Genomic DNA, 25,728 nt, shown 5'->3' with positions numbered 1-25,728 from the left:
CAAACATCATAGCAGGTTTTGCAATCAAACATATAAACCTTTCTTTTCACTCTTGTTGCTATCCTTCAGTCACAGATCACCCCTGAGACTTGTCTTCACCTACTCCAACCTACTTGCACTCTCTTCTTCACCTCTCTTGTGGACTGCCCTTTGCTTTGGATCATTCTCCCCATGTATTTAAATGATCTACCTTCGCTACATCTGCTTTTTACAGCTTTACTGTTAAGCCTGTCTCCTTCTTATTCACACACATTTTCTGTTTTTCTTCTATGGATTTTCATTCTTCTTCTCACCAGAGGATACCTCCACCTATCAAGACTCTCCTCTGACGTTCTCTATTCTTCTGTATCAACACTCTCAAAGCAAACATTGGATTGCTCTTTCTTAGCATGAAGCATATAAGCAAGCATATATATATATATATATATATATATATGCATGCTGATCATCACCTCTCTTCCTAACCTAGCTTTAACAACTCTTTCCCTTCTGTCTCCACAGTATGGCTCATCAACTTGATCCCTCTGTAGTTGATGTCATATGTTTGTTAAAATACAGGGACAACATACAGGGTGAAGACTCTGCTCAATGGTTCTAGCTCAGAATGCATTGTGTCCACTGGTTCTTGGGCTTGGGACTTCTGAGATATTAGTTCTCATTACCACTCCATGTTATGATGTTTGTACTCTGGTGATTCAGGTGACTTTGATTGGAGTGGAGGTGTCCTCTCCACATAAATCACCACATTGCCTGGTTTTATTTCTGTGCATTTCTTTAATCTTCTTTAATTTTTTTGGTTGCCAAGTTTGTGATGAAACACAACTGGGTGGGTTTGCAGTCTCTGACCCCCCCCCCCAAAAAAAAAAGTCATGAAAAAGGTTCAACCTGACCAAATCTTTAGGTCAAAACACAAAGAAGTGGTGTGGATACCATTGTTGCCTGACACCAAGAAAGTACTGAGTTCGAATCCCTAACTGGCTGGGGCCTGTTTGCGTGGGTTGCTTCTGGGTACTCTGGCTTTCTCCCACGGTCCAAAGACATGAGTTAGGTTAATTTATGATTCTAAGTGTAAATGGTTGTCTGTCTCCGTGAAAGACTGGTGACCTGTCCTGGGTGTACCCCCCACCTGGGTCAATTGTGATTTCTTATTCAATTTTTTTTAATATAAATTCTGTGATTGTTTTAAATGTTATTTGTTTCCCATGAATGTGCTTCTTGTTATGTAATGCTTCCAGAAGCTCCACTATGAAAAACCACTTGATCCATATGAAATTTCTTTTAGTATTTCAGTGTTGATTCATATAAATGTATGGCTTGTGATTTAAATCGGCGTGAACTAGAAATCAGTCAATCAATGAATCATATTCGTGTAAAAATGTTCGTTGAATATAGTACACGGTGCAGTATTACAGCTGGACTCTAGGGGTCAGCACTGCCTCGGTTGGCACTTTTGCCTCTGCCTTCCAAACACAACCTCAACATCCGGGCAGGAGTTTTCAAACAACACTGGCTAGCCGGTTAGCCGCTAAACATTTTTGCTCAGGGAATTACGGCTAACTTTTCTGAGATTTTGGTAAGACTTGTTTTTGAAATTTAAATTATTTGTTATTTCCCCCCAGCTTGCGCGTATTTTATTGGGGGAGAACTTTATCGTTTTTAATTTACTCGTGTTGCAGTAGCATGCTAACTGCCGCTCGTTTGTTTGCTTTGTTTCATACATCCAAGCGACGCTAACGTTATCTGATTAAGTACTACTTTCCATTTTAGACTTTATAAATGAATAAAAAACCGACTGTCCTCTTTATACTAAGTTGATTGAAAATAAATTTACAGTGGCGTTATTATTTCTTTCTCTGTTTTTGTAGCCGTGGGCTAGCCTGTTGTTTAACCAGCCAGCGATGTCAGCGAGCTCCAAGCGGAGACGAGCTACTTCTCCCTCCAGCAGTGTGAGCGGAGGGGGAGACCTCGATGATGTCTCTTCCTCTACTCCTGGAAGTGGCAGAAAAAGAAAAAGAGTCTCCAATGTCCCTCCTGTGGATACGGTAAATGCGCCTGTGTGTGTGTGTGTGTGTGTGTATATTTTACATGACCTGACTTTAGCAAGGCCGATGTGATCTGTACGTGCCTTTGAAACCATAGTAAAAGTATATTGGAGTTTTAAATGCTTTCCCACCCCCTCTTAGATTGCTGTATGCCATGAATTGTTCAACACTATCAGAGACTACAAGGATGATCAAGGGAGGCAGCTTAGTGAAGTCTTCCAAAGGGTGCCAAAGAGGAGGTACTGTATCTGTTTGATATTACAATACTGAAGAGGAGTTACGGTAATCTTTGCAGAAAAGCTAAAGCTTCCCTACATAGTAATGTTTAGAAGCTGCAAAAGACAAACACACAAAATGTGTACTGAATATATGGAATAATGGACGTTGCTATGAAAAAAGTATTTACCCCTTTGTTGTTTTATTCTTTTTAAATATCTGTCACAATTACATTGTTTGATATTTAATATTAGGTAAAGAAAGCCTGAGTAAATAAAAAAATGAAGATTTCATTTATTATGGGGAAGAAGGTTAGAAAAAAATAACTGGTCACCCTTTGTTAAAACACGAATTAAACTTTTAATATTGTAAAAAAAAAAATTAAAACCTGGTTGTGCCACCCTTGGCAGCAACGGTTAGCTGCAAGCTGTGGGAAACGCAATCAAGTGTTCCCAAACGTCTCGGGGATTGTCAAGATGTTTTTTGGTAAATGTGAGCCTTTATGTTCTTTTTATACAGCAATGGTTTCCAGCTTGGAATTCTCCCATTTTTGTAGTCTCTTTTTTATTGTTGAATCATGAAGTCATCATGAACTTGTGACTTCCTGGACGAGTTGTTTCTCTAAGTAATATTGGTAGGCCAGCAACTCCGGGGAAGGTTCAATGCTCTTCCAAGTTTCTGCCATTTGTGGATAATGACTCTCACTGTTGTTTGCTAGATTATCAAAACCTTAGAAATGCTTTTGTAACTCTTTTCAGACTGATAGATGTCAATGACTTTGTTTTTCATCTGTTTGTTTAGTTTGTGGCATGAAATGTTGGTTTTTGACATCTTTTCCTACTCAATTTGGTTCAGTTTGATTGACTACTTATGGAGAGAAATTTACCTCAAAAGTGCCTAAAATATGATCCACAAGCATAAACTAAGATTTACAAATGTGTACAATGATTTGTGTGTAACGTTTGAGGACTCACAAACATGTGTTTTAATCCACACACAAATACAAAGCACTCTGACCACATGTAAAACAATTATACACATTCATACATTCAAACCTGAATAAATACTGATCATTGTACTCGTTGTGCACATTTGCAAGAATTAGTTATGCTTGTGGATTATTTGATTGGCATTTGCAACCCTTTTGAGCCAAATTTCTCCCCATAATTTCTTGATTCACACACAGGGCCAGAGATGGGTTTGGACAGTTTTTTTCCCCTAATAAATGACATTTTCATGTAAAAACTGAATTTTGTATTTACTCTGATTATTATATATTTATTTTATGTTATTATGCCTATTTTTAAAATTAAATTGATGTGAAATGTGTTAATGTGACAAATATGCAGGAAAAAAAAGAAATGTTTTCACACTTTTGTAAAATGAATGAATAATGTTTATTGAACATACTCAATAATGTTGGATAATGTGAAAGTGTTTCAATTAGCCTGTTTTTTTTCTTTTTCAGGAATCAGCCTGATTATTATGAAGTGGTGTCCCAGCCAATTGATATGACGAAGATTCAGTATAAACTGAAGTCTGAGGATTATAATGATATTGAGCAGCTTACTGCAGATTTTCAGCTCCTGTTCAACAATGCCAGATCATTCTACAAGGTAGGTTTTGGAGAACGACAGTGCTTTCTTTTTTCCTACAGGTAGCCTCTAAGGTTATAATAAATACACTATTACTTCAGCTTCATTATATAAGCTTTTACTTAGGTATGCATCTCCTAATGTAAACCTTATGTGATTGTTTATTTTGCCTCATGTTTAATGATTCAGAGGGACAGTGAGGAGTATCAAGCTGCATGCAAGCTTTGGGAAGTGTATTTTCAAACAAGGAATGAGTTTGTGCAACCTGGAGACAGAGATGAGGATGATGAAGATGGTGATGATATGGATAACCCAGGAATGGCAACTGAAGAGGAGGTAAGTCCTCATTACATGTAAGACTGAGTTGCCCTGTGTGTATGATTGCCAGTTATTAAGATAAGATAAGATAACCTTTATTAGTCCCACACGTGGGAAATTTGTTTTGTCAATTATTATTAGCTCAATAATAAGAAAGGGTTCATATTTCTTTATTGAATTTAAAAATATTAAAATCTGTTTCAGGATATTGCCTTTGTATTATGAAGAAATAGCACCACTGTGTGGGGTCAGAACTTATTTATACATATTTGTCTTTTAGACTTCAGCTGGAAGTTTGAAGGAAGTGCTGGAGCAACTTTTGGAGGCTATAGTCTCACATGCTGATCCCTCAGGGCGTCTGGTCAGTGAACTGTTCCAGAAATTGCCTTCCAAAGTGGTAAGTTGCACTTGAAATTGATTAACTGTTCTTCACACAAAGCATAATAATATAAGACAGGTTGAACAAAGCTTCACTTTGCGATTTTCTTACATATAGGTTTTTTTTATTCAAGCCACTTTAGGAGTGTAAAGTCCAGTTGTTTTCCTGTGTTTGTGGTTTTGTGTACCAACTCCAGTCCGTTATAGAATTGTTCTTTCTTTTTTAGCATTACCCAGACTACTATGCCATTATAAAGGAGCCGATAGATCTGAGAACAATCGCTCAAAGAATACAGGTAGTCATTTTGCTTCCTGACCTTTAACCATTTGTTAATTTTACAGCTTCAGTGTGTTGCATTTCTAACCATCAAAATGTAATTTAATTTGCATAGATTGGATACTATAAAAATGTCAATGCTATGGCCAAGGATGTTGAACTGATGACCAAAAATGCTAAAACTTACAATGAGCCAGGATCTCAGGTTTTTAAGGTAAAAGTCCTTTTCTCAGTTTTCTTCTTTATGAGTTTTAATACTCTGAATATTAACAATTGCTCTTTTATTCTATAGGACGCCAACACCATAAAGAAAGTCTTCATCCAACGTAAGACAGAGCTTGAGCACGCAGAACCTACTAAATCTAGTCTTCGTATCAGGTATTAAACAACAGTATAACATTGCTCTTAGCGTTGTCTTTGTGTCAAATTAAATATGCTTGTTATACCAACAGAAAAATCTCATACCTTTAAGATATATATGGTGAATTGTGTATCTTGTGTTACTATTTAGAAATCGCAGGTCTGGTCAGGGAGATCGAATTTCTGGTGTCAGCGTAGCTCTACAGTATGGCTCTGAGAGTGAGGACGATCCTGTGCTCTCAGGTAATTCTTATCAGTTCATGTAGCAGACAAATTTACTTTGTGGCTGTGCAGAAAAAAGTAACACTTTGTGTTGTCGATGTTTGCAGGTTCTGTATGCTATGATGAGGGAGAGTCAGAAGCTGAGAGTCAGAGTTCAAGTATGGAGATGAGCAACCCAATCTTCCAACTGTACGAAGCTGTGAGGGGTGCCAGAAATAACCAGGGCCAGATGTTCTCTGAACCCTTTCAGCAGCTGCCCTCTCGCAGGGAATACCCTGACTATTATCAGCAGATAAAACAACCCACTTCTCTCCAGCAAATCAGGCAAGAACCAGATATTCATACCATATGGTATTTAAAAATGAACCCTTTTCCCACCAAATTACATTCCTGGGGGGAGTTTAAAAAAGTTTTTTCTTTCTCCTTCTTAGGGCAAAGATGAAGAATGGCGAGTATGAAAGCGTGGAACAAATTGAGGCTGACCTCAATCTGATGTTTGAGAATGCAAAGCGCTACAACATGCCTAACTCAAGCATCTATAAACGGGCTTTCAGGCTTCAGCAGATCATGCAGGTAGCACCTTGTCAATCATTCTGTCAGGTTGTGCTTAAAACAGTTTTACCTGTACATTTAAAAGTCAAAGAGCACATTATAAAAGCACAATATTTGAAGCAGACTGTAGATAATGGATAATAATAGGCAAGGCAATGTACCCATCTGCCTGTTCTGTGTAGGCAAAAAAGAGGGAACTTCTAAGGAGAGATGACGAAGATGGGGACAGCATTCTGTCTTCTGATGCAGGGAGCGTTAAGAGAAAAAGGTATTATTATTTCTATTGATACTAATGCTTTTGAAATATAAAGTATTAAAATTGCAAACGTTGTTTATAATTTGTTTATGTTTTCTCAATGTCTCAGTGTTGTCATACTTTTATCTATTTTTAATTTTTGTCCAGCCACAAAAAAAATGTGAAAAAGAACCGAATGAAAGCCTTTTATGCTGCCGTGACCGAGGCCAGGGAGGCAGGCACAAATCGACGTCTGTGTGATCTCTTTATGGTTAAACCATCCAAGAAGGATTACCCTGACTACTATAACGTCATCCTTGAACCGATGGACCTGAAAACAATTGAACATAACATTCGCAATGAGCGCTATGCCACAGAGGAAGCTCTGATGGAAGACATGAAGCTAATGTTCCGCAATGCCCGGCATTACAACGAAGAGGGATCTCAGGTTGGGACTTTGACTCCTTCTGTGATAAAACTTAAATTTTTCTTATAGTCAAATTTATAACGATTTTAAGTCTTCTGACTCCCCAATTTCTGGTTTATGTAGGTATATAATGATGCTGACATTTTGGAAAAGATACTGAAAGATAAGCGCAAGGAGATGGGTCCTCCACCTGAGGAGGAGGATGTGGGATCTCCCAAACTGAAACTAAGTAAGTGGGAATGCTTGTGCATGTTGGTTGAAAATACTTCTGCACTTGTAAAATATTACCATGTAATAACACTGAGGTCTGTGTGTCCTTGACCCGTTTTTCACTAATTGGTTAGTCTTTAATTTTCAAAAATTAATTAATTTGTTGAACTACTTCTTTGCACTTTTTTGGGGGGGGGGTGTAACCTACTATATAGTTGTTCCTCTTAAATTATTATCAGCCAAAGCGCTGCCTGTCTCGCTTAAAACAGCAGCTGTGGAAATCAGGGCTGGCTGGAAAGTTACATGGCTTAGTGGTTGGACTTGCACAGTATGTGAACAAATGCCATTAGTAACGAGTTGTTTCATTTCCCAGCCAGTCGGACCGTAGCTGCATATTATTCTCCTGCATCTTGTCTGTATCTGCTGTGACTATCTAATAGCGCAAAAATGTTCAAAAATCAACTTAAAAAAAAAGAACAAGAAAGGCATTTTTAAGTATTTCGGACAGTTTGAGCTGTATTGCTCTTTTGTTTTCTGGCTCTTTTTAGCTTCTGTTTCACTTTTTTTTTTTCTTCTTTTAAAAGCTTTTTAAAACTAACATACATTTTTTATGATAAGGAAAGAGTGGTGTTTCTCCAAAGAAGTCCAAATACCTCACCCCTCTTCAGCAGAGGTTAAATGAGCTGTATGATGCTGTGCGAAACTTCACTGACCGCCGAGGTCGGCGCCTAAGCACAATCTTCCTCCGTCTACCCTCTCGTGCCGAGTTGCCTGACTACTACGCTACAATCAAGAGACCAATCGACATGGAACGTGTGCGAAGCCACATGGCTGCAGGCCGTTACCAAGATGTCGACGCCCTGGTGGAGGACTTTGCTTTGATGTTCAATAATGCCTGCATATACAACGAGCCTGAGTCTCTGATTTATCGGGATGCTTTAGTGTTGCACCGAGTGTTGTTGGAGACACGGAAACAGCAAGAGGGAGGGGAGGAGTTTGGCCCTCCAGCTGTGGGTCTTCTGGTGCGAGAACTGATCAGGAACCTGTTTGTATCCGTGATGGGTCACCAGGATGAAGAGGGTCGCTGCTATAGTGACTCACTGGCTGAGATTCCTGCTGTTGATCCAGCTGCCCCTGAAAAGCCGCCGCTTAATTTTGATGTCATCAGAATGAATGTGGAGCGCGGTCGCTACAGGAGACTCGATGTCTTCCAGGAACACACGTTTGAAGTGCTAGAGAAGGCAAGAAGGTTACACAGGTATGGGAAATTATTATGAGCTTGGTGTATTATTATTTTTTCTTTAATTGTTTATCCATTAAAGTAAAGTGCATTTGCTTTGAGCGGTTCACCAAGGCTTCAAAAACCAGAGAAATGGCAAATGAAAATGGGTGTTCACAACATAAATAAATGTCTGACAATGCTAAGTGGTTAGAACATTTTTACCTTGAAACATTGCCTTTGTTATATTTTCCATTTTGTAAAGATCAAACATTTTGTTTGTGTGCTGCTCTTCAGGAGAAATAAAAAAAATGTATATGCATTAAATGTAATCAATTTTATTGTAAGCAAATCAATGTTTATTGTTAAATATGTGGCTCTTCCTAATAAATGAGTCCTGTTTTTACTTGCTTTGCTACACTAGGTGATACAACTCAAATGTGTGCCAGTGTTTTCTTATGATGAATGTTTTTCATGTTGACAGGACTGACTCTGAGATATTTGAGGATGCAGTGGAGCTACAACAGTTTTTCATCAAAATCAGGGATGAGCTGTGCAAGAATGGCGAGATTTTACTGTCCGTTGCACTCAACTACACGTTAAAACACCTCCACAGTGACGTAGACCAGGAAAAGAGGGAGAAAATTCCCAAAGAGATTGAAGAGGACAAACAAAAGAAGGATGAGGATGAAAACCAAGGTGTGTAAACTTATAGAAGACATGCAGGAGGTGTGAAGAATATTAAATGTGGTTGTGGCATTGAATCATGACATGTTTCTCACCTTAAGAAGACGAGAAGCCCGAGGACCTGGCGGGAGAGGCGTGGCAGTCAAAGCCAGAGCATGTGTACAGTCAAGACTGCAGATTTGAAAACTGTACCTACCACGTGGGGGACTTCGTCTATGTGGAGCCGTCAGAACCAAACCTCCAGCCCCACATTGTCTGTATAGAACGTCTTTGGGAGGATGAAGCAGGTAGCCTAACTTGAAAATTATAGGAAGAATTATAGAATTACATCATGATTTTAAATACTTCTGTTTCTGCAAGTTAGCTGATTCAACATCTTGATTTTGTTTCCATTTAGTCAGTATATTTTGCTAAAAATAGATTGTGTTTTATATATGCAGGTGAGAAGTGGCTCTATGGCTGCTGGTTCTACAGACCCAGTGAAACCTTTCACTTGGCCACACGCAAGTTTCTGGAAAAAGAAGTCTTCAAGAGTGACTACTACAACAAAGTGTCCATCAGTAAGGTTTTGGGCAAATGTGTGGTCATTTTTGTGAAGGTGAGAAAGTGAACCACATATTGAAAATGGTTTAATTTAAGCCGCCAAAAGTCCATTGTCTAATTACGAATCTTTCTGTAGGATTATTTCAGAATGCAACCCGAGGGCTTCAGACCTGAGGACGTTTATGTGTGTGAATCCCGCTACACTGCCAGGAACAAGTTTTTCAAAAAGATCAAGATTTGGGCCATGCCGGAGAGTTCCTTTAAATTAGTCCCTCGGGAGGCGCCTCTTCCTGTTGTTCGTGTAGCCTCAATGTTTGTGAAGCCTGACCAGGAAAAACCGGTGGCATATACAGTCAATGGCTTTGTAGAGAAGGTAAGGTGAGATTGTATATTCTAGGCTTTGAACATATATAATGTTGCTTTTAGAAGAATATATATCTATAGAGATATATATCTATAGATATATCTATATAGATATATTTCAAATATATCTATATAGATATATTTATCAGGGTGACCGTGGTTCAGGGGGTTGGGAAGCTCATCTTGTAACCAGAAGGTTGCCGGTTCGATCCCCAGCTCTGTCTATCTTGGTCGTTGTGTCCTTGGGCAAGACACCGATGGCCGATGGAGCGATATGGCAGCCTTGCTTCTGTCAGTCTGCTCCAAGGCAGCTGTGGCTACAACTGTAGCTTCCCTCCACCATTGTGTGAATGTGAGAGTGAATGAATAGTGGAATTGTTAAGTGCTTTGAGGGTCTCGAAAGGCACTATATAAATGCAATCCGTTATTATTATATATAATAATAATAACGGATAATAGATATAAAAACTTAGTCCTCGGAGGAAGCCAGCCCAGCTTTACCCGCCCCGCCCTATGTTCACTACTCCAAAAAAACGAAACAGTTGGCGTTAATTTGAAAGCATGAACTCATAAACTATTAGCACACTGATAAGGAGCCTGTTGATTGTTTTCCATATAATAAACACCTGAATCCTCTGTCTGTGTTCGTTTAGGAGAGAGAGGATGTCCCTACGGAGATGAGTGGAGCTGAGCCCGGCTGCCAGTACTATGAACAGTTATGCTACAAAAACATGTGGTTTAAAGTGGGAGACTGTGTTTACATTCAGTCTCATGGATTATCAAAACCTAGGGTTGCCAGGTTGGTTGACATATATTATGCTACATTGACACCTTTTGAAATAGGGCCTTATGTGTTGATTGGGGGTGTTTAGATAAGATGGAGTTATTAGCTGTTAGTAACATGACTTCCTGTGCTGGGCTATAGGATAGAGAAGCTGTGGCTACAGAATGGAACTACATTCTTCTTTGGACCCATCTTCATTCACCCTGAGGAAACGGAGCACGAGCCCACGAAGATGTTTTACAAGAGGGAGGTGTTTCTGAGTCATTTGGAGGAGACGCTGCCCATGACTTGTGTCATAGGTATGATTTTGAAAACTTACCAAAGATTTCTTGAGTCAGCTCATTTACTCCTCGTGTAATGCATTTAAATGAATTGTGCACTAAAGAAAAAAATAATTTTGTTTTTCTAGCAGAAAACAAATTGGTTAAATGGCAACCTCATAGACTTGAGAAATAGGTTTAGATAAGACAGACAAAAGTGCATTTCCCAGAAGGCCATTTCGTGTATTAATGTTTAAATGAACATTAAAGCTATAATTTTAAACATTTGAGTCACCTCAGAACAAGTTTTTCATCAGCAGTCTTTTCTAATCTTTTATTCTGCCTGTCTGCTCTCCAGGCAAATGTGTAGTGTCTTCCTTTAAGGACTACCTGTCATGCAGACCCACCGAGCTTTCAGAAGACGATGTACTGCTGTGCGAGAGCCGTTACATTGAGAGTGAGAAGATGATGAAAAAGTTCAAGGGTCTGAAACGCTTCTCGTACTCTTCCAAAGTGGTCGAGGATGAGATCTTCTACTTCAGGTCTGTTGGTTAAACAGAGCACTTATTAGGATCATAGATGGTATAAAGGATGGATGTAGCCAACAGGAAGTTGCCAATAAGCTTTTTTTTGTGCTTGATATTGAAATTAACTGACTACACCTATATTTAGAAAACAGTCCAACCTTTTGGATCAACTTTAAAACTAACCAAACCTCTGAGCACTGTGTGGGGATTGAACTTACTCTATTTTGCCCCATTCAGTAAAGCTGTTCTTGTAAAACTGGAGCTGATGAGTGAGGGGCGGTCTGATCTCATTGGCTGATTCTCGTTTCTGACACGAATAACGATCATAATGGACTTTATGTTTTACTCAGGATGACCTGAAACTGCACTGGTGAAGTTGCCCCCTGCTGGGAATTGAGTAGAACGTTAGCTTTGAGGCACATGGGCTTCTCTTTTCAGACCTGAAGCCACAGCCATCTTTTATGCTCTCTATGATTCTGATTTAAATTTAACGATTAGCACTGAGGTGCTATGATGTCTGCTTATTTTATTCCATGTAGAAAATTAATAGTGCCACAGAAGGAAGCATCACCAATTTTGGACAAGAAGATAGATGAGCTTGAGGTTAAACTGGCAGATATGGAGGATGCAGATGATGACATGGAAGACATGGATGAGGATGAGGAAGCTCCAGAGACACCTTCTTTGCCTCAGATGCAAACCCCACTTACAAACGACATGGATGTCATGCCATACACACCCTCGCAGGTCTAATTTTTTTAAACCATCTGTTCCTTGTTTGAAAATGTTGATGTTTTTTTTTATATATATAAACTTGTGTCTTTGCTTTTCCATTTAGACCACTCCTAAGGTTAAAGGCTTGTCAAAGAAGGAAGGGGCCAAGAGAAAGATCAACATGAGTGGTTATATCCTCTTCAGCAGTGAAATGAGAGCAGTGATAAAAGCTCGTCACCCAGACTTTTCCTTCGGGGAGCTGAGTCGACTGGTAGGCACCGAGTGGAGGAACCTCGAAGCTTCCAAGAAGGCAGAGTATGAAGGTCAGATAAAATAATTAAATGAATACAAATATGAATCTATTTGAACTTGTGCTAGCAAAACCAAAAAAAAATAAAATCACATCTTTGGATGTTTCAGAGCGTGCAGCCAAAATAGTGGAACAGCAAGAGCGTGAGAGGCCACCTCAGAAGCAAGCTTCCCCAAGAGCAGGTACCCCTGTAGGGGCACTGATGGGGGTGGTACCTTCGCCTAGCACTATGGGAATGATAAACCAGACCATGACACCTGTGTCAGGTAACCCCTCTCAGAGACAGCACGAGTGTTTGACAGCAGGAAAAATGAGGCTGGACTGAATTAAAGACAGTAATCCTGTAATTTTCTAACACTTGAAAAGAAGTTTATCTCAAAACGATGTTGTTATTGCAGTTTTTCCTCTTTATTTGCTGCTATTTGTTTGTAGTTTTGTCATCAACCTTCATATTTTATATTGCATGACGTGAATTGCATGAATATTATTTTTTTTAACTATGAATGCCTTTTGTTAATATTTCATTTCCCATTCATGCTTGTTTTGCTAACATTCTCAAACCCATATGTATTGTCTGCCCCTTTCACACGAAACCTTCAATATCAACCATCAACTGTGTCTATTTATCTTTGCCGATGACCATGTGTGGCTGGAGGCCAACATTTCTTTTTTTGGAAATGTAATCAGTGCAAGAATGAGCTGACTAGATTTCAGTGGTCTAAGGTCACTGTGATCTTATCTCAGGAATTCCCATGCTAACAACAACATTTCACACAGTGGTGGAATTTTATCTCCCATACGGTCATCTTTGCCGTTCGGAGCTCACAAATGAGGAAAAAATGTAGTTGCATGAATGGTAGAAAGTCTGCAGACATGCGAAAACTTTTAAATTAACAGCCCTTGTGGTTTAAGGTACTTGTGTGAAAGGGGCCACTGTGTGCAGTAGTAGTGCATGTTATTTTGGTGTCAGCTGCATGTCACTTATGCATGGATATGTTGTCCTCTCCTCACACTTTTCCCAAAGGCATGATGGGAGCTTACGGTCCACCTTACATGCCAATGCAGGGCCCCCATGAGGGTTTGCTGAGTGTGGCCCCAATGCCACCTCACCCTACAGGGGGTCCTCACCTGCCTCCTCACCATCTCCAGCAAGGTATGCCCGGGTACCCTGGCATGCCTCATCAGGGTAAGGGCCACTGTCCTAGCCGCACCTGCTCAGTCACATCCAGTCGTGTCTCTCCTGCTGGAGGGGGTTTACCTGGTCCACAGGCTGCAAAGCCTGATCTACACACTGAGCAGTCAAAGCAGTCTCTTCTAAAGTGCTCTCACATTTCACACTTAAAATATACAAACAAATATATGAAATTCACACATGGAATGCATGCAAAACTGATACCAAACCACTAACGTTCAACTGGTAGTTAAAAAAACTAACATTTCCATGAGTCATTATAAAGCTTAACATAAAATGAACAAAAACAAGAGTTTACCACAGTTACAAAATGCACACAAGCTAAATATTTTCATTTACAACAGGGATGATGGGCACTGGTATGAATGGCATGGCGGGAAGTCCTGCACAAGGAAACTTTATTCAGCAGGTGAGCCTGAGTGCAGAAAAACCCTGGCTGTATAGGTGTTATTTCATATTTCTATATAGTTTATATTGGTGTTTTTAACTGTTCAAGAAAATATGGATTTTGTTTTGTTTCCTGCATAATCAGACATCACCTGCTTCAGTTTTACTAGCAAGTGTATATATAGGCCTATTTTTTTTTTTTTTTTTTTTTTTTTTTTTTTTGTGTTTGCAAATAATGATAATCATAATGATAATTTAAATTATGCATTCTATGTATCATCTACATACTAACAAAATGTTGTCATTGTGTGACCTTAGCCTGGGATGTTTAGCCCAGGACAGCATGCTCCTCCACCCTACCCTGGACAAGGACAGTTAGGCCAACCCTCACATTTGCAGCCCACCACTCCCATGTTTGTGGCTCCACCACCAAAGACTCAGAGAGTGCTTCACTCAGAGGCCTACCTGAAGTACATAGAGGGCTTAAATTCAGACTCCAGCACTGTTAGCAAGTGGGACCAAGCACTCAAAGGTAGGTTCTTTGTTTTTACTTTTATTTCTAGAAAACTCTCCATCACTGCTTTTTTTTTTTTCAGTTGCTTTGTCTTTTTTTTTTTTTTTTTTTTTTTAAACATTTTTGTATTTTTAAGCTCTGAAGAGTTATTGCAACAACTGTAAAGACTGCATTTTGCTCTGAAGTTTTTTTTTTCTTATGTTAAAATTATGTCTAAGTCATTGTCACAAAAATTAAAGCAACATAATAACACCCCTCTGTAAGAGGTTGGAAAACTGAGAGGACCAGATTCCTGTAATACAAAGCAGGATTTCGGCTTGTCTGAGAAACTTGAGGGTTGACACTGGGTTTTCAGTGCAACGAAGGTGGATCACCTCCTACCGGGGTAGAGCGCCATGGTAACTTAGGTTAGGTTCCTGATTAGAGGTCAACATGTATGAAATCAAGAGGGGAGAGAGAGTGGGGAAAGACACGCAGTAAAAACAATATTCAAATTAAAAGTTCAATTATAATTATCAGACTCAGTCATGTCTTAATGAGAAGAGTTGTGATTATAAGTATGGTAACTTCTCTCAGTCCTACATTGCTGCCAGCTTTCCTTCATATGGGTTCAAATGGGCAACATTTAATTAACCGAGCAGTTTTTTTTCCTGTCTTATTGACCAACACACTTAAATGGCACACTTTTAATATGTTAATACTCTCATACAAATGCTTTCATTTTGTATTGTATGTTTAACCTATTCATATTTTTACTATAGTATAACTTTTATAAAGTTCTTTCAACCAAGAAAAAAAAATCAGCTACTCCCCAGTGCTATTTACTGATAAGTGATATTTCTGCTTATCAGTAATTGTAAATGATTACATGCTACCAGTATCAACCCTTTCATGGGTACATTTAGGGGAAATAGCTAAATGATAGCTTCTGATGCACTGTAGATGATGAAATCCACAAATCCTTTTTTTTTTTTTTTACATTTTACATTGATGATATTATGAATTGTTCCACCTTTCAAAGATTTGACCTCTATGGGGAGCTTATTTTAGAGCCAGTCATGTTGCTGACCTCCTTCTAATCAGCCTAATTAGCTCTGAGGCATTCAAGCAGGAGCTTACACAATACTTTTTCCCCCCCATATGTGATGCTGGCCTTACATGATAGGAATATATTTCTAAAATGTTGACTGTGTTGCCTTAATTTTTGCATTAAGCCCAAATTGTCATTTCCCAGCATGTTTACCAGTTTGAGTGTGTGCATATCTTTGTTTTTGTTTGCTTTCAAAGGCAATAGTGAACATTATTTGCCTTTTGAATAATCACACTTAAGGAGAAATATGCGTTTCCATTAACAGCGCAAAGGCGAGATTCTCACCTGACCAAAGAACAAGAGAGTCGGCTGCCAGCTCACTGGCTGAAGAGCAAAGGAGCCCACACCACCATGGTGGATGCACTGTGGCGTCTGCGTGACCTGATGTTAAGAGACTCTCTGAACATCTGTCAGGCTCACAACCTGTAACCTGTTGAACTTACAGACCGCTCTGCTCAGTCACTGCTCTTATCCTCAAGTCACAGAGTTTAGCTTGTAGACCCTAGAAGTAATATTTTATAGTGAATCATGAGCAATTTTATATTTATTAGCTAACAGTTAATTGTGTGCTGCATTTCATTTTTTTTTATACCATTTGGATGAATAGTTCTGCTAAACCTGTGATTTTTGGCTTATTGGTGCAAATAAATTTGTCAATACCCCAAATAGACTGTGTCCTCTTTTTGTTGATGGTGTTTGTTTGTTTTTTTTTAAATGTGATTGACCTCAACATGTTTGTTTTACTCCTTTGTGCTTCACAAGCCTCTCGGTCCTGAATGATAATATTTGAGATCGTGGAAGTACTTCCTCCTAGTCGATGTCACTTCCTGCAGAGTGAAGCGAGATAGTGCCATTCTCTTTAGTGTTTGCCCTGTCTTCCCAATGTCCACCTCCTCACCGCTCGCATTTCGATATCAAAATAACGCACTGTGATTCTCCAAACTGGCCATTAACAAAAGCAAACGACCGTAAATCAGCGTGTCATATGGAGTAACTAAAAACCGCACAGAAGGAGCGACGAGGTGAGCTTTACTTTGTGCTCAGACTTTGTCGGCGTTAGCTAGCTAGCGGTGACACCGGGTGCTCCCAGACTCGCTTTGAATTAAACACAAGATGTTTCCTCCCCTTTTTTCTGATGTATTAATTTAATAAACACATGTCAAGTGCTGTTGTCAGTGAGTTGTGGGCGTTGTCTTGCTGTTCTCAGCACCTGTTCAGCAACGAGTCTTGTTTTTTTGCAAAGATTGTCCTATCATGTCCACCCCTGCCTTTCGTAGCGAATATGCTAGTTAGCGAGCATGTTTCCCCTGTAAAGCTTGTACATCCACCCGGCGGCCTGATTTTAATTAGGAATTATCTGCCAGTAGCTTGTGCTGCTCACAGCTAGTCAAATCATTGACGAATATACAGGTCCAGAAAGCCTACCAGACAGTAATCGTGGTTGTTTGCAAGCGGCTGTATCAGCTAACCACCTAGCCTCAGTTTTTCGTGTTGTAAATCGAGCTAATAGTAAACATTTTTTCTTAAACAAATTAGTTATTATTAGTATTATTTTTGTATTTAACCATGCTTAGCATGAGATGCAGGTTACAGTCGTTGCATGTAAATGGTGGTTCTGCTCTATCACAGTTAGTGAAGGCTCCCAGGGCCCCTTTGACAGCACGGACCCTCCCAGCTGTGGTTTGAATGAGAACAAAAAGTGATTTGAGTTTTTATCAGCAGCATCCTTACTGTGAGATCAAGGCAGCGAAAATGCTGTTAATAAACATTACTGTGCTGTATTATTATAGGCACTATATGGCTACGGTGTTCCCTTGGTCACTTGGCAGATTATCACTTTTTGGCACAAAAAGTGATTTCCAGTGATTCCATGCGTTTTTGTTTCCCATGTTTCCAGTCCTTTTTGGCCATTTAAAATACCTTTAAATAACTATTTTTATATTTCTTGAAGTTTCTGGTGTCCTCTTGGCCAGATTACTCTTAAAAAGCCATTTTTGTTTTGTCAATGAAACTTTTTAACTTGTTAAAAATGGATATATAATAGCCATAAACTGATTCTACCATGTGATAGGAATGTTGTTTGTGGCTCAAGATAACTTGATATCATTCATGAGGGATACATTTGACATATGTTTTACACAGTATAGGCCAACAAGTTATTTTTAGCAGTTTAAATACAGCCAATCGCTTTTTGGCAAAGGCTGTTAATCCGTTTTGGGCACAACACTGTTCTTATAGGCTGATTGATAAAGTTATCTCCCCAGTATAGACAAACTGGGTGACCTGTGCTGGGACCAACACATATTACTGTTTCTGTCCTGCTTTTCTTTAAATTGGCAAATTGTCTGTAGTGCTCAAATGAACACAAAATTTGTATTTAACTACCAGAGTGATTTTTTTTTTCATGCTATGCTGTCAAATGTCTGTTACTTACAATGAAATGTATTTATACCCTTAAACCACCTTAAATGGGTTTCATATTGTTATGCAGATGATATCTGATTGTACATTTCTTTTTCTTCACCTCACAATGTTCCAAAAATATCTATCCTTCATGACTTTAATGATGCCACAAAGCACTGCATGGCTGCTGATTACATTTTAGTTATTACTGGAAGTAACCATTGAAGCTCTTCTGAACTGAGCAGTTTGTGTCATATTTCAGGCGTACTTATGGAACAAAATGACTGTGCGTGTTTGGCAGAAGTCGGTGCAGGTGGTCTCTACCTGGGCAGCTACCGAAACTATTCTTAAGGCCCCAAGATCACATCTTTATTGATATATACAGAGATTCAAAACTTGTCATTAATGGTACAGGGAAAGTTTTCAAATGATGTCTTTATGGGGAAAGTATTAATAGTCTTGTGCGATCCTGCTTTTTTAATCTTGGCGATCACTTTCAGAGATGTGCATTATCAAATGCCTGCTTACATTCGTGAACTCTTTCGTCCTTATATAACGTGCAGATAATTCAAGTCTTTCTGCTCGACACCTATTGCCAGACTAAAAAAAAGAGAGACTGTGCTTTCAAAGTTGCAGCTTCAAACTATGGAATGCACTACCATTACATTTGAGATCTGTGGACTGTATTGAAACATTAGTTTGAATCAAAAGAAAACACATTCTTCTACATCTTGAATAAAAAGAAAAATTGTTTTGTAAAAAAGCCAGGCTTTCTTCATTGCATTCCTGACTGATTGAATGTGCTAGAAAGAACATTTTGTTTTTGGCAACTGCAAAATGCAGAAAAATAAATAGTAAATTCACATAGTGCTGTTTACTTTTTTAGTGTAGCTGATAATATTAGGTTGACTTAAGCTTAGTGTACAGCAGTGCTGATTGACTGCTGGACGGTGCTACTCTTGGTTCCCTTATCTGTTTTTGTTGCACTTGTAAGTAAATTGTTCAGGTGTTTAAGTCTTTGTTTAACAGTCCTGCAATTGACACCTTTTATCTTTGACTTCTAGGATTTCTGCTCTTGTGAAGGTTTTGATGCTGCTTTATTTTTTCAAAATGAAGATTTTCTTATATTCTAGTTATTTATTATTTGAAAACTTATGTCCTCTTTTTCCAGGTAGACCCTACATTCAGATCACCTCAATCAGCAGTCCTCCCCCACTGTAAATTTATATTCTTGACCTCATCTTACTGTTAACTTAGCTATAGCAGCGAGGATGTCTCAGCTCCAGTTTCAGTGTCCAGCTAGCCCCATGCCCGCTGCTTCTGCCCCCCTGCAGCCACAGCCTAGCTACAGCATCCCTTGTGCCTCAGGCATCCTACCGTCAGAGAGCGCCAGCCAGCCCATCAGGAGCTCCGCTCTCCCCGCAGGGTCAGCCACTCCCTACAATAGCACCACAGGTAGGTTTTCTGATTTTGTTTGGTCAGAAAGCTTACTTATCGGTGATGGCATTTAAATTAATTAGTTTGGGATTTATTGTTTAGTTTTTATGATCACATTATGCATCTCACACCCCTTTTATTGCAATGTTTTGTTAAAAAATTTGTTAGAACCTGGAATGCTTTTGCCAGATAGTATGTGTATGAGATTGTGAGACTTTATGATGGTTCCTGTAGATAGTTATAAAGAGAATTTTGGATCTTTCTTTTCCATAAACAGTATCTAACATGGCAAACCCTAAAGAGAAGACCCCTATGTGTTTGGTGAATGAGTTAGCCCGTTTTAACAAGATTCAACCTGAATATAAGCTGCTTTGTGAGCAAGGGCCAGCTCACTCAAAGGTACGAGTTGCTCACATCATTTTATTATTACTGTTGTCCTGTTCTGCTGCAACTTTGTGCTAATGATGGAGAATCAATTTTAGATTTTCTCAGTGAGGCTCACGCTGGGAGATCAGCATTGGGAGGCAGAGGGGACCAGTATCAAGAAAGCTCAGCATTCCGCTGCTGCATCAGCCCTCGCTGAGACTACACTCCCTAAACCCACTGTGAGGACACCCCGCAGCACAGGAAAGCACCAAGGTACGCTCTTCCCACTGGTTTTATTGTATTCTCTTTTCTAATTGTTGCTAACACCTTGTAAAATAGAAGCAGTGAATTCATTTTTGGTTTTTTTTGTTTATCTCAAAGCAGATGGCATGACGCATATTACAGAGCTGAGTGCACTATGCATCAAACTTGGTAAAAAGCCTCTCTATAAACCCATCGACGCATATACGGGGATGAGACCACCAAACTTCAACTACAATGTGCGGGCTCCAGGGCCTTACCAGCGCTCTATGCAACAGTGAGTTTGCATCATTTAGAAATCTGAGCAGAAATCTTATTGTCTCTCTCTCTTTTTTTGAGGAAATGGGGGGGAAATGGGTTGTATTTAACTTCAATTGTCATCCAGGTACTACTACCCATTTCCTCCTGTGGGACCAATGTTATATCATGTGGAGCTTTCTATTGGAGGCCAGCAGTTTTTTGGGAAAGGACGAACGCGGCAGTTAGCCAAACACGATGCTGCTGCCAAGGCCTTGAAAGTACTGCAGAAGGAGCCAATACTGCAACAGTTGCCAGTGGTGAGGAAAGAAGCCCACACTTGGCATCTGTGATATTTATTGCTTCTGGGGTTTTTTTGTCGTTGTTGTTTGTTTTGTTTTTTTTTTAAAACATGTCCTCTTTTTTGACAGGTGAATGGAGAGCCCGAGGAGGAGAACCTGAACAAATCAGAAATCAGTCAAGTCTTTGAAATTGCACTTAAACGCAACTTACCTGTCAGCTTTGAGGTTTAAATGGATTTTATTTATCATTTAGGGGGGGATTTATGTCATTCACCAATTTGTACTCCACTGCATGTTCCTTCTGCCCATAATCTATTGAGTTTAATAGAATAAATGCTCCCCTACATCAGGTGTTTCCACTTTTGCTTTCCAGGTTTTAAAAGAAGAGGGCCCTCCACACATGAAGACTTTTGTAGTGCGTGTTACAGTTGGCGAGTTCACAGGAGAGGGCGAGGGAAAAAGTAAAAAGATTGCAAAGAAGCTAGCAGCAGCAGCTGTGCTGGGAGAGTTGAAGAGACTACCCCATATACCCAGTGTAGAAAAGACGCAGCCCCGCATCAAAAAGAAAACCAAATCTATCATCAAGGTAGTGCAAGTTTTATACTAGAGTTGGGATAGTGATTACACACCTAACGGCTTCCTTAAGCAATCATTAACCTGTCGTGCCAACAGCTGCAGACCAGTCCAGAATATGGACAGGGAATGAATCCCATCAGCCGCTTGGCTCAGATCCAGCAGGCCAAGAAGGAGAAGGAGCCGGAGTATAGCATGGTGACAGAGAGAGGGCTGCCACGGCGCAGGGAGTTTGTCATGCAGGTGAGTCAGCTGCAGCCGAGGCATGCTGGCAGCAGCACTTATGCAACATCTGTCTCTGCTTTCCTCTGTCTCCGCTTGTTAATTTCTCATTTCGTTCATCTTTTCCATCTGTTTATTCTGGTCCAGGTTACTGTGTGTGGGCAGTCTGCAGAGGGAATGGGACCCAGCAAGAAGGTGGCCAAGAGGAACGCAGCAGAGAAAATGCTGGAGCTCTTGGGGTATAAAGTGCCTCAGCCTCAACCCCCAAAACCGGCACTCAAAACTGATGAAAAGGTACTGCTTAGACCTTCTCAGGAAAGTCTCATAAATAAGTTAGGTGGCCAATGTTTATATTATATTTATATAGTAAAATTGTTGTTATATTTAGACCCCAGTGAAAAAGCCAGGTGATGGGCGCAAAGTGACCTTCTACGAACCTGGTTCTGTAGAGGAGGGGACACTGGGTAAGACTTGATGGGAAAATAAAAAACTATTAACAATCATGAAGAAAATCATTAACCTTGGAGCCTTTTGTTCAAAAGGTTCCAAGGAGGAGGACTTCCGCCTGCCTTACCTGAGCCACCAGCAGCTGCCTGCAGGGATCCTGCCCATGATGCCTGAGGTGGCACAAGCAGTTGGGGCCTGCCAAGGATCCCAGGCCAAGGACTACAGTCGAAGTATACCCAACCCAGGCAAGACCACGATCACTGCCATGATTGCCAACGAGCTGCTTTATGCTGGGACATCACTGACTGCAGAGACTATCCTGAAGACTAAAAATAACATGAATCAACTGCCCCACGGCCCCCTAACCAGGCCCTCGGAACAGCTCGGCTATCTGGCATCTGTGCAGGGTCTACAGGTAAACAATGGGTTTGACTTTCATGAGCTTAATTATTCAGTTTGAATTGTATAAATTGTTTTTTATGATACAAATTAGTATAAATAATTTAAAATGTATCATCTGCTTGCAGGTGGAATACAAGGATTTTCCCAAAAACAATAAGAATGAGTTTGTGTCACTGATTAACTGCTCCTCCCAGCCACCGCTCATCAGTCATGGGATTGGGAAAGATGTAGAATCCTGTCATGATATGGTGAGTATTTATTTCAGAAACTACAGATTTAACACTCATTGACGCCCTTTGTTAGTGAGCCACAATAGTGATCAGGGAAATATATTTTCAGTGATGGGGGGTATAGTCAGCTGTTGATGTATAATAATCATTTGTTAAATATTTATTTCGTGAGTGGAAGAGGGAGCTTTCAAAGGTAATACGGGTTTCTTTCTCAGTGTGCAAGTCCCGAGCCCTTGCTACTAACAGAAAAACACGTTTAATAATTCCTAACTTTATCCCAGCAACTTTCCATGAAGAGGATTTGGAATAAATCTTGTGTGGAGTCGTGCAAGTGTGACCAAAAGGCACACGATTGCTGTTAATGTCATGATGACACATTACAAAGGCTTTAGGCCAGCCGTTTCCAAAATAGGGGCTGTATAAGCCAGCTGCTTCATGCACTCCCATTCCTTTTTGTTGCTTCTTCCAAGACAGTAAGACTTCCAAGACTCATACTTTTCAGGTTACAGCTCAGATAACGCATACTGTTGCTTATTTTTTTAGGCTGCACTGAACATATTGAAGTTGCTCTCAGAGTTGGACCAGCAGTCAAACGAAAGGACAGGAAATGGACCAGTTTCTGGGTAAGCTATGAGAAACACTGCCTTTCAACTTGTAAAACATTTACATTTTCATTGCTGTTACGTCTTTAAAAACCTCATTTTCTCTTGTTCCAGTCAGGAAAGAGTTAAATAAAACCTTCAGACAAATGCAGCTGTCCAAAATCTGATGAATCACATACAGTGATGTCAGTTTGCATAGATGTCTGTTAGATCTGAAAAGTAAAAATGAGAGTGAAAAGAGGTTTTGGTGGTGTAGTGTTATAGAGAAGGGAACTTTACCTATATCTACATATTGGACTAACAATATAACACACCTGATTCTCTGATTAAGTTGAGTTGCATTGTAGATGATGTGAGGTTGAAGTTTGAGATGGCACGAGAATACATCCTTGGGGTTCGTGTATTTAGATTGTTCAAGGAGGAAGAGTGTGTGTGGGATGGTTAAAAAAAAAAAGAAGAAGAAAATCTGGACGTCTGATGCTTTTTTTATGCTAATAGTGACACTAAACAGTGGTTGGAGATGCAACCAAAGATTATGTGTGATGAACTTGTGACCTTGTTACCTTGGAAATGATTGGTTTGAAACCCAGGACCAGGTTTGAGCCACTTGTTAGTCAGCTGCGGTCTTCAAAGCAATTTTGGTGTGTGAGTATGGAGTCAGTCTGCGATCAGTTTTCAGTTGAACAGGGTCAAGCTGGCAATTACGTGCAATCTGTCTGTGATAATACAATATTAACTGTGATAAATTGGTGAAAATGGAAAATGTTTGCAACTCTATCCCTTTATACATGCATAGAAATTGACATTAACTGTCTATATTCAGCCCGAACCTTATAAATTTGAAATAGAAATGCAGAAATAACTTGGATGGGGATTTAAATGCAAACTTACATAGACGCTCAGCAACTTTGCTTTTAGATCAGAGTATAACCAGAATACACCAACTGGCAAGTAGTTAAGTCCAGTCGGTGCAGACTGACTCTGATTGCAACATGTTAGCAATCTTTCTATGTTTTTAAATTAGGCTTTGGTGACAAATAACAAATAATACATCTCTCTGAGAGTGACCACAGTCAAAATCACACCACAAATTTTTGGAGACAGGTTGCCTCTCATCAGGCAACCTGTGCTGATACCCTCTGATCGAAAGTGGTGCCGCAACTGCTAGTTGTGCAGCAAATGCAAGTCACAAAGAGGTTTCTGTCTTTTATTGTGTTACTGAGCTTATAAGGGGTGTAGAAAGAAGTAAACGCCACATCTTGTTAGATGTTAAATGATGCGGGGCTCTGTAAACACAACAGAATTGTCACATGTAAATTCTTCCATGTTATTTTTAAAAATGAAGTGAATATATTCCACTTCAATAAGAGTGTTATGTGAGAGCTCAGCTAAGTTAATAATTTTTTATTTTCCGCAGGTGTGGCAAACAAGAAATTGAAGGGGACTTGCACATCAAACAGGCTAACTCAAGCACATTGGCACAGACCCTGGATGGCACTGTTTAGATTATGAGGTTTGGTTGTAAAAGCACTAGAGAAAACTCAGACACTGTGTTCTTAGTCAGATTTAGAAGGCTACAGGAAACTTTGGACTCTGTAGACTCTAAACCATCACTGTTCATATTCACCGTTACAAAATGTTCACAGTTAAACAAGATTAATAGGAAAAATAGACTATCCTCCTTGATGTTGTTTAATTGTACACATTATTTTTCTGTTGCTTTGTAGGGAAAAAAAAGTAGCTGCATCCTAGCCAATCAATTGGGAGGAGGGGTGCTTGATAAGGGGAGGAGAAAAAGGAAGAAGTGATTTACTGTGAACTCTTTATTTTGCATAGAACTTGTTTACTCTTTGTGAGAACTGCTAACTCTTGTTTTTAAGTGTTTTACGTTTTGTCCCCTGCAGAGGTAGTTCATTAAAGAATATTCTCAATATGGTTTAGATCTTTGTCTAGGGTGCAGCTGGCGAACCTCTGATTTTCCTAGAGTGCTTTATATCAACAACCACAAGTGAAGTGTTATCAACATTACCATGTAGGGCTGGGAAGAATCTGTGACTAAATGTAGCGTGTTGTAATGTGATCTTGTCGAATCTGTGTGTGGCAGGGATGTTTCCCTGTTGCACCAGTTTCCTTGAAAATCCCTTTTCCTCCCTTATGTCAAACTCTCCCTACTCTTTCTGCTCCCCATGGTAATTAAATGTGCTTACATGCACAAAACTAAGATTTTCCATTTTGTCTCTTTCTTTGTAATGTATAGAGGTGTGCTCGATTATGATTTTGCACTGATGTTGGCCAATTTAAGAGTTGTTACAGATATACTAACTCTTTAATATCCTTCACATATGCTAAATCTTGTGAATCTCTGGGCAGATTGCATATTTTGGTGATTCATTTTTTTTGATGTTTAAAAAATGTAAATAAAGCCCCTGCAGCAAGCACGCACGGAGTGAACATTTCATAAACTGGTATCAAGGGGGTATATATTGTCTAATATGCCCTGATTGGACAGTTTATTTAGGTAGAACATAAAATTGACTCAATATTCAACTGTTTATGATACTGTCAACATCATCTGCAGCAAATAACTATTTCGTAGCAAGTTGTTTACTGAAAAAGAGAAAATATCCAGTAAGGGGCAGTTTTCTGGGTGAAAAAGCCTTTTTGATACCAGAGGTCAGGTGAAAATGGCCAGACTTCTCGGAGCTGATAGGCCAGCGGAAGTAACTCAAATAACCACATGCAGATGATCACGTCTGAACATATTGCCTGAAAGTTGATTCTGTTCATGACAACAGAGCGTTTTCAGTCAGAGGAGCGTTTAATC

General features: G+C 39.6%; 2 protein-coding genes across 8 annotated transcripts; both read left to right on the top strand.

Moving 5' to 3' along the window:
- Nucleotides 1–1,495: 1,495 nt before the first annotated feature.
- On the top strand, nt 1,496–16,079 carry pbrm1l (polybromo 1, like). Of its 5 annotated transcripts, XM_085353348.1 has the most exons (30): nt 1,496–1,573; nt 1,866–2,042; nt 2,184–2,281; nt 3,727–3,874; nt 4,043–4,189; nt 4,452–4,568; nt 4,777–4,845; nt 4,942–5,040; nt 5,119–5,204; nt 5,338–5,429; nt 5,516–5,732; nt 5,840–5,981; nt 6,143–6,228; nt 6,364–6,643; nt 6,746–6,851; nt 7,451–8,090; nt 8,536–8,750; nt 8,840–9,025; nt 9,179–9,336; nt 9,418–9,654; nt 10,298–10,443; nt 10,570–10,727; nt 11,047–11,230; nt 11,755–11,962; nt 12,054–12,252; nt 12,350–12,505; nt 13,264–13,425; nt 13,776–13,840; nt 14,137–14,350; nt 15,688–16,079. In XM_085353348.1, the coding sequence occupies exons 2-30, from the start codon at nt 1,899–1,901 to the stop codon at nt 15,849–15,851; spliced, it is 4,923 nt and encodes a 1,640-aa protein (XP_085209474.1). In that variant the 5' UTR covers nt 1,496–1,573; nt 1,866–1,898; the 3' UTR covers nt 15,852–16,079. The 5 variants fall into 5 exon arrangements, with proteins under 5 accessions (XP_085209474.1, XP_085209472.1, XP_085209473.1 ...); XM_085353346.1 differs by lacking the exon at nt 13,264–13,425 and having other exon boundaries at nt 8,843–9,025; XM_085353347.1 differs by lacking the exon at nt 13,264–13,425 and having other exon boundaries at nt 12,350–12,421.
- A 187-nt stretch (nt 16,080–16,266) lies between these two features.
- Nucleotides 16,267–25,120, top strand: stau1 (staufen double-stranded RNA binding protein 1). Of its 3 annotated transcripts, none has more exons than XM_085354393.1 (15): nt 16,267–16,444; nt 19,001–19,280; nt 19,540–19,661; nt 19,745–19,901; nt 20,010–20,166; nt 20,275–20,446; nt 20,558–20,653; nt 20,802–21,014; nt 21,101–21,244; nt 21,371–21,517; nt 21,612–21,687; nt 21,766–22,085; nt 22,198–22,320; nt 22,846–22,925; nt 24,322–25,120. In XM_085354393.1, exons 2-15 carry the CDS (start codon nt 19,097–19,099, stop codon nt 24,407–24,409), a joined length of 2,079 nt encoding a protein of 692 aa, XP_085210519.1. In that variant the 5' UTR covers nt 16,267–16,444; nt 19,001–19,096; the 3' UTR covers nt 24,410–25,120. The 3 variants fall into 3 exon arrangements, with proteins under 3 accessions (XP_085210519.1, XP_085210520.1, XP_085210518.1); XM_085354394.1 differs by having other exon boundaries at nt 18,997–19,280; nt 20,013–20,166; XM_085354392.1 differs by having other exon boundaries at nt 18,997–19,280.
- The last annotated feature ends 608 nt before the right edge of the window (nt 25,121–25,728 follow it).

This window comes from Diplotaxodon limnothrissa, linkage group LG5 (genome assembly GCF_057381915.1).
Source record: "Diplotaxodon limnothrissa isolate DT_005_m linkage group LG5, D_limnothrissa_male_GT1.1, whole genome shotgun sequence".
Lineage (NCBI taxonomy): Eukaryota > Metazoa > Chordata > Actinopteri > Cichliformes > Cichlidae > Diplotaxodon > Diplotaxodon limnothrissa.
Note: the sequence above shows the minus strand (reverse complement) of the source record. Positions and strands in the feature narration are given on the sequence as shown.

Excerpts from the sequence above, each read along its gene's own strand:
- pbrm1l (XM_085353348.1), top strand. The coding sequence starts at position 1,899 with ATGTCAGCGAGCTCCAAGCGGAGACGAGCTACTTCTCCCTCCAGCAGT. Across the intron at positions 2,043-2,183 it reads ATGTCCCTCCTGTGGATACG|ATTGCTGTATGCCATGAATT; the intron begins GTAAATGCGCCT and ends ACCCCCTCTTAG. Across the intron at positions 6,229-6,363 it reads GGGAGCGTTAAGAGAAAAAG|CCACAAAAAAAATGTGAAAA; the intron begins GTATTATTATTT and ends ATTTTTGTCCAG.
- stau1 (XM_085354393.1), top strand. The coding sequence starts at position 19,097 with ATGTCTCAGCTCCAGTTTCAGTGTCCAGCTAGCCCCATGCCCGCTGCT. Across the intron at positions 19,662-19,744 it reads AAGGGCCAGCTCACTCAAAG|ATTTTCTCAGTGAGGCTCAC; the intron begins GTACGAGTTGCT and ends AATCAATTTTAG. Across the intron at positions 22,926-24,321 it reads GGAAATGGACCAGTTTCTGG|GTGTGGCAAACAAGAAATTG; the intron begins GTAAGCTATGAG and ends TATTTTCCGCAG.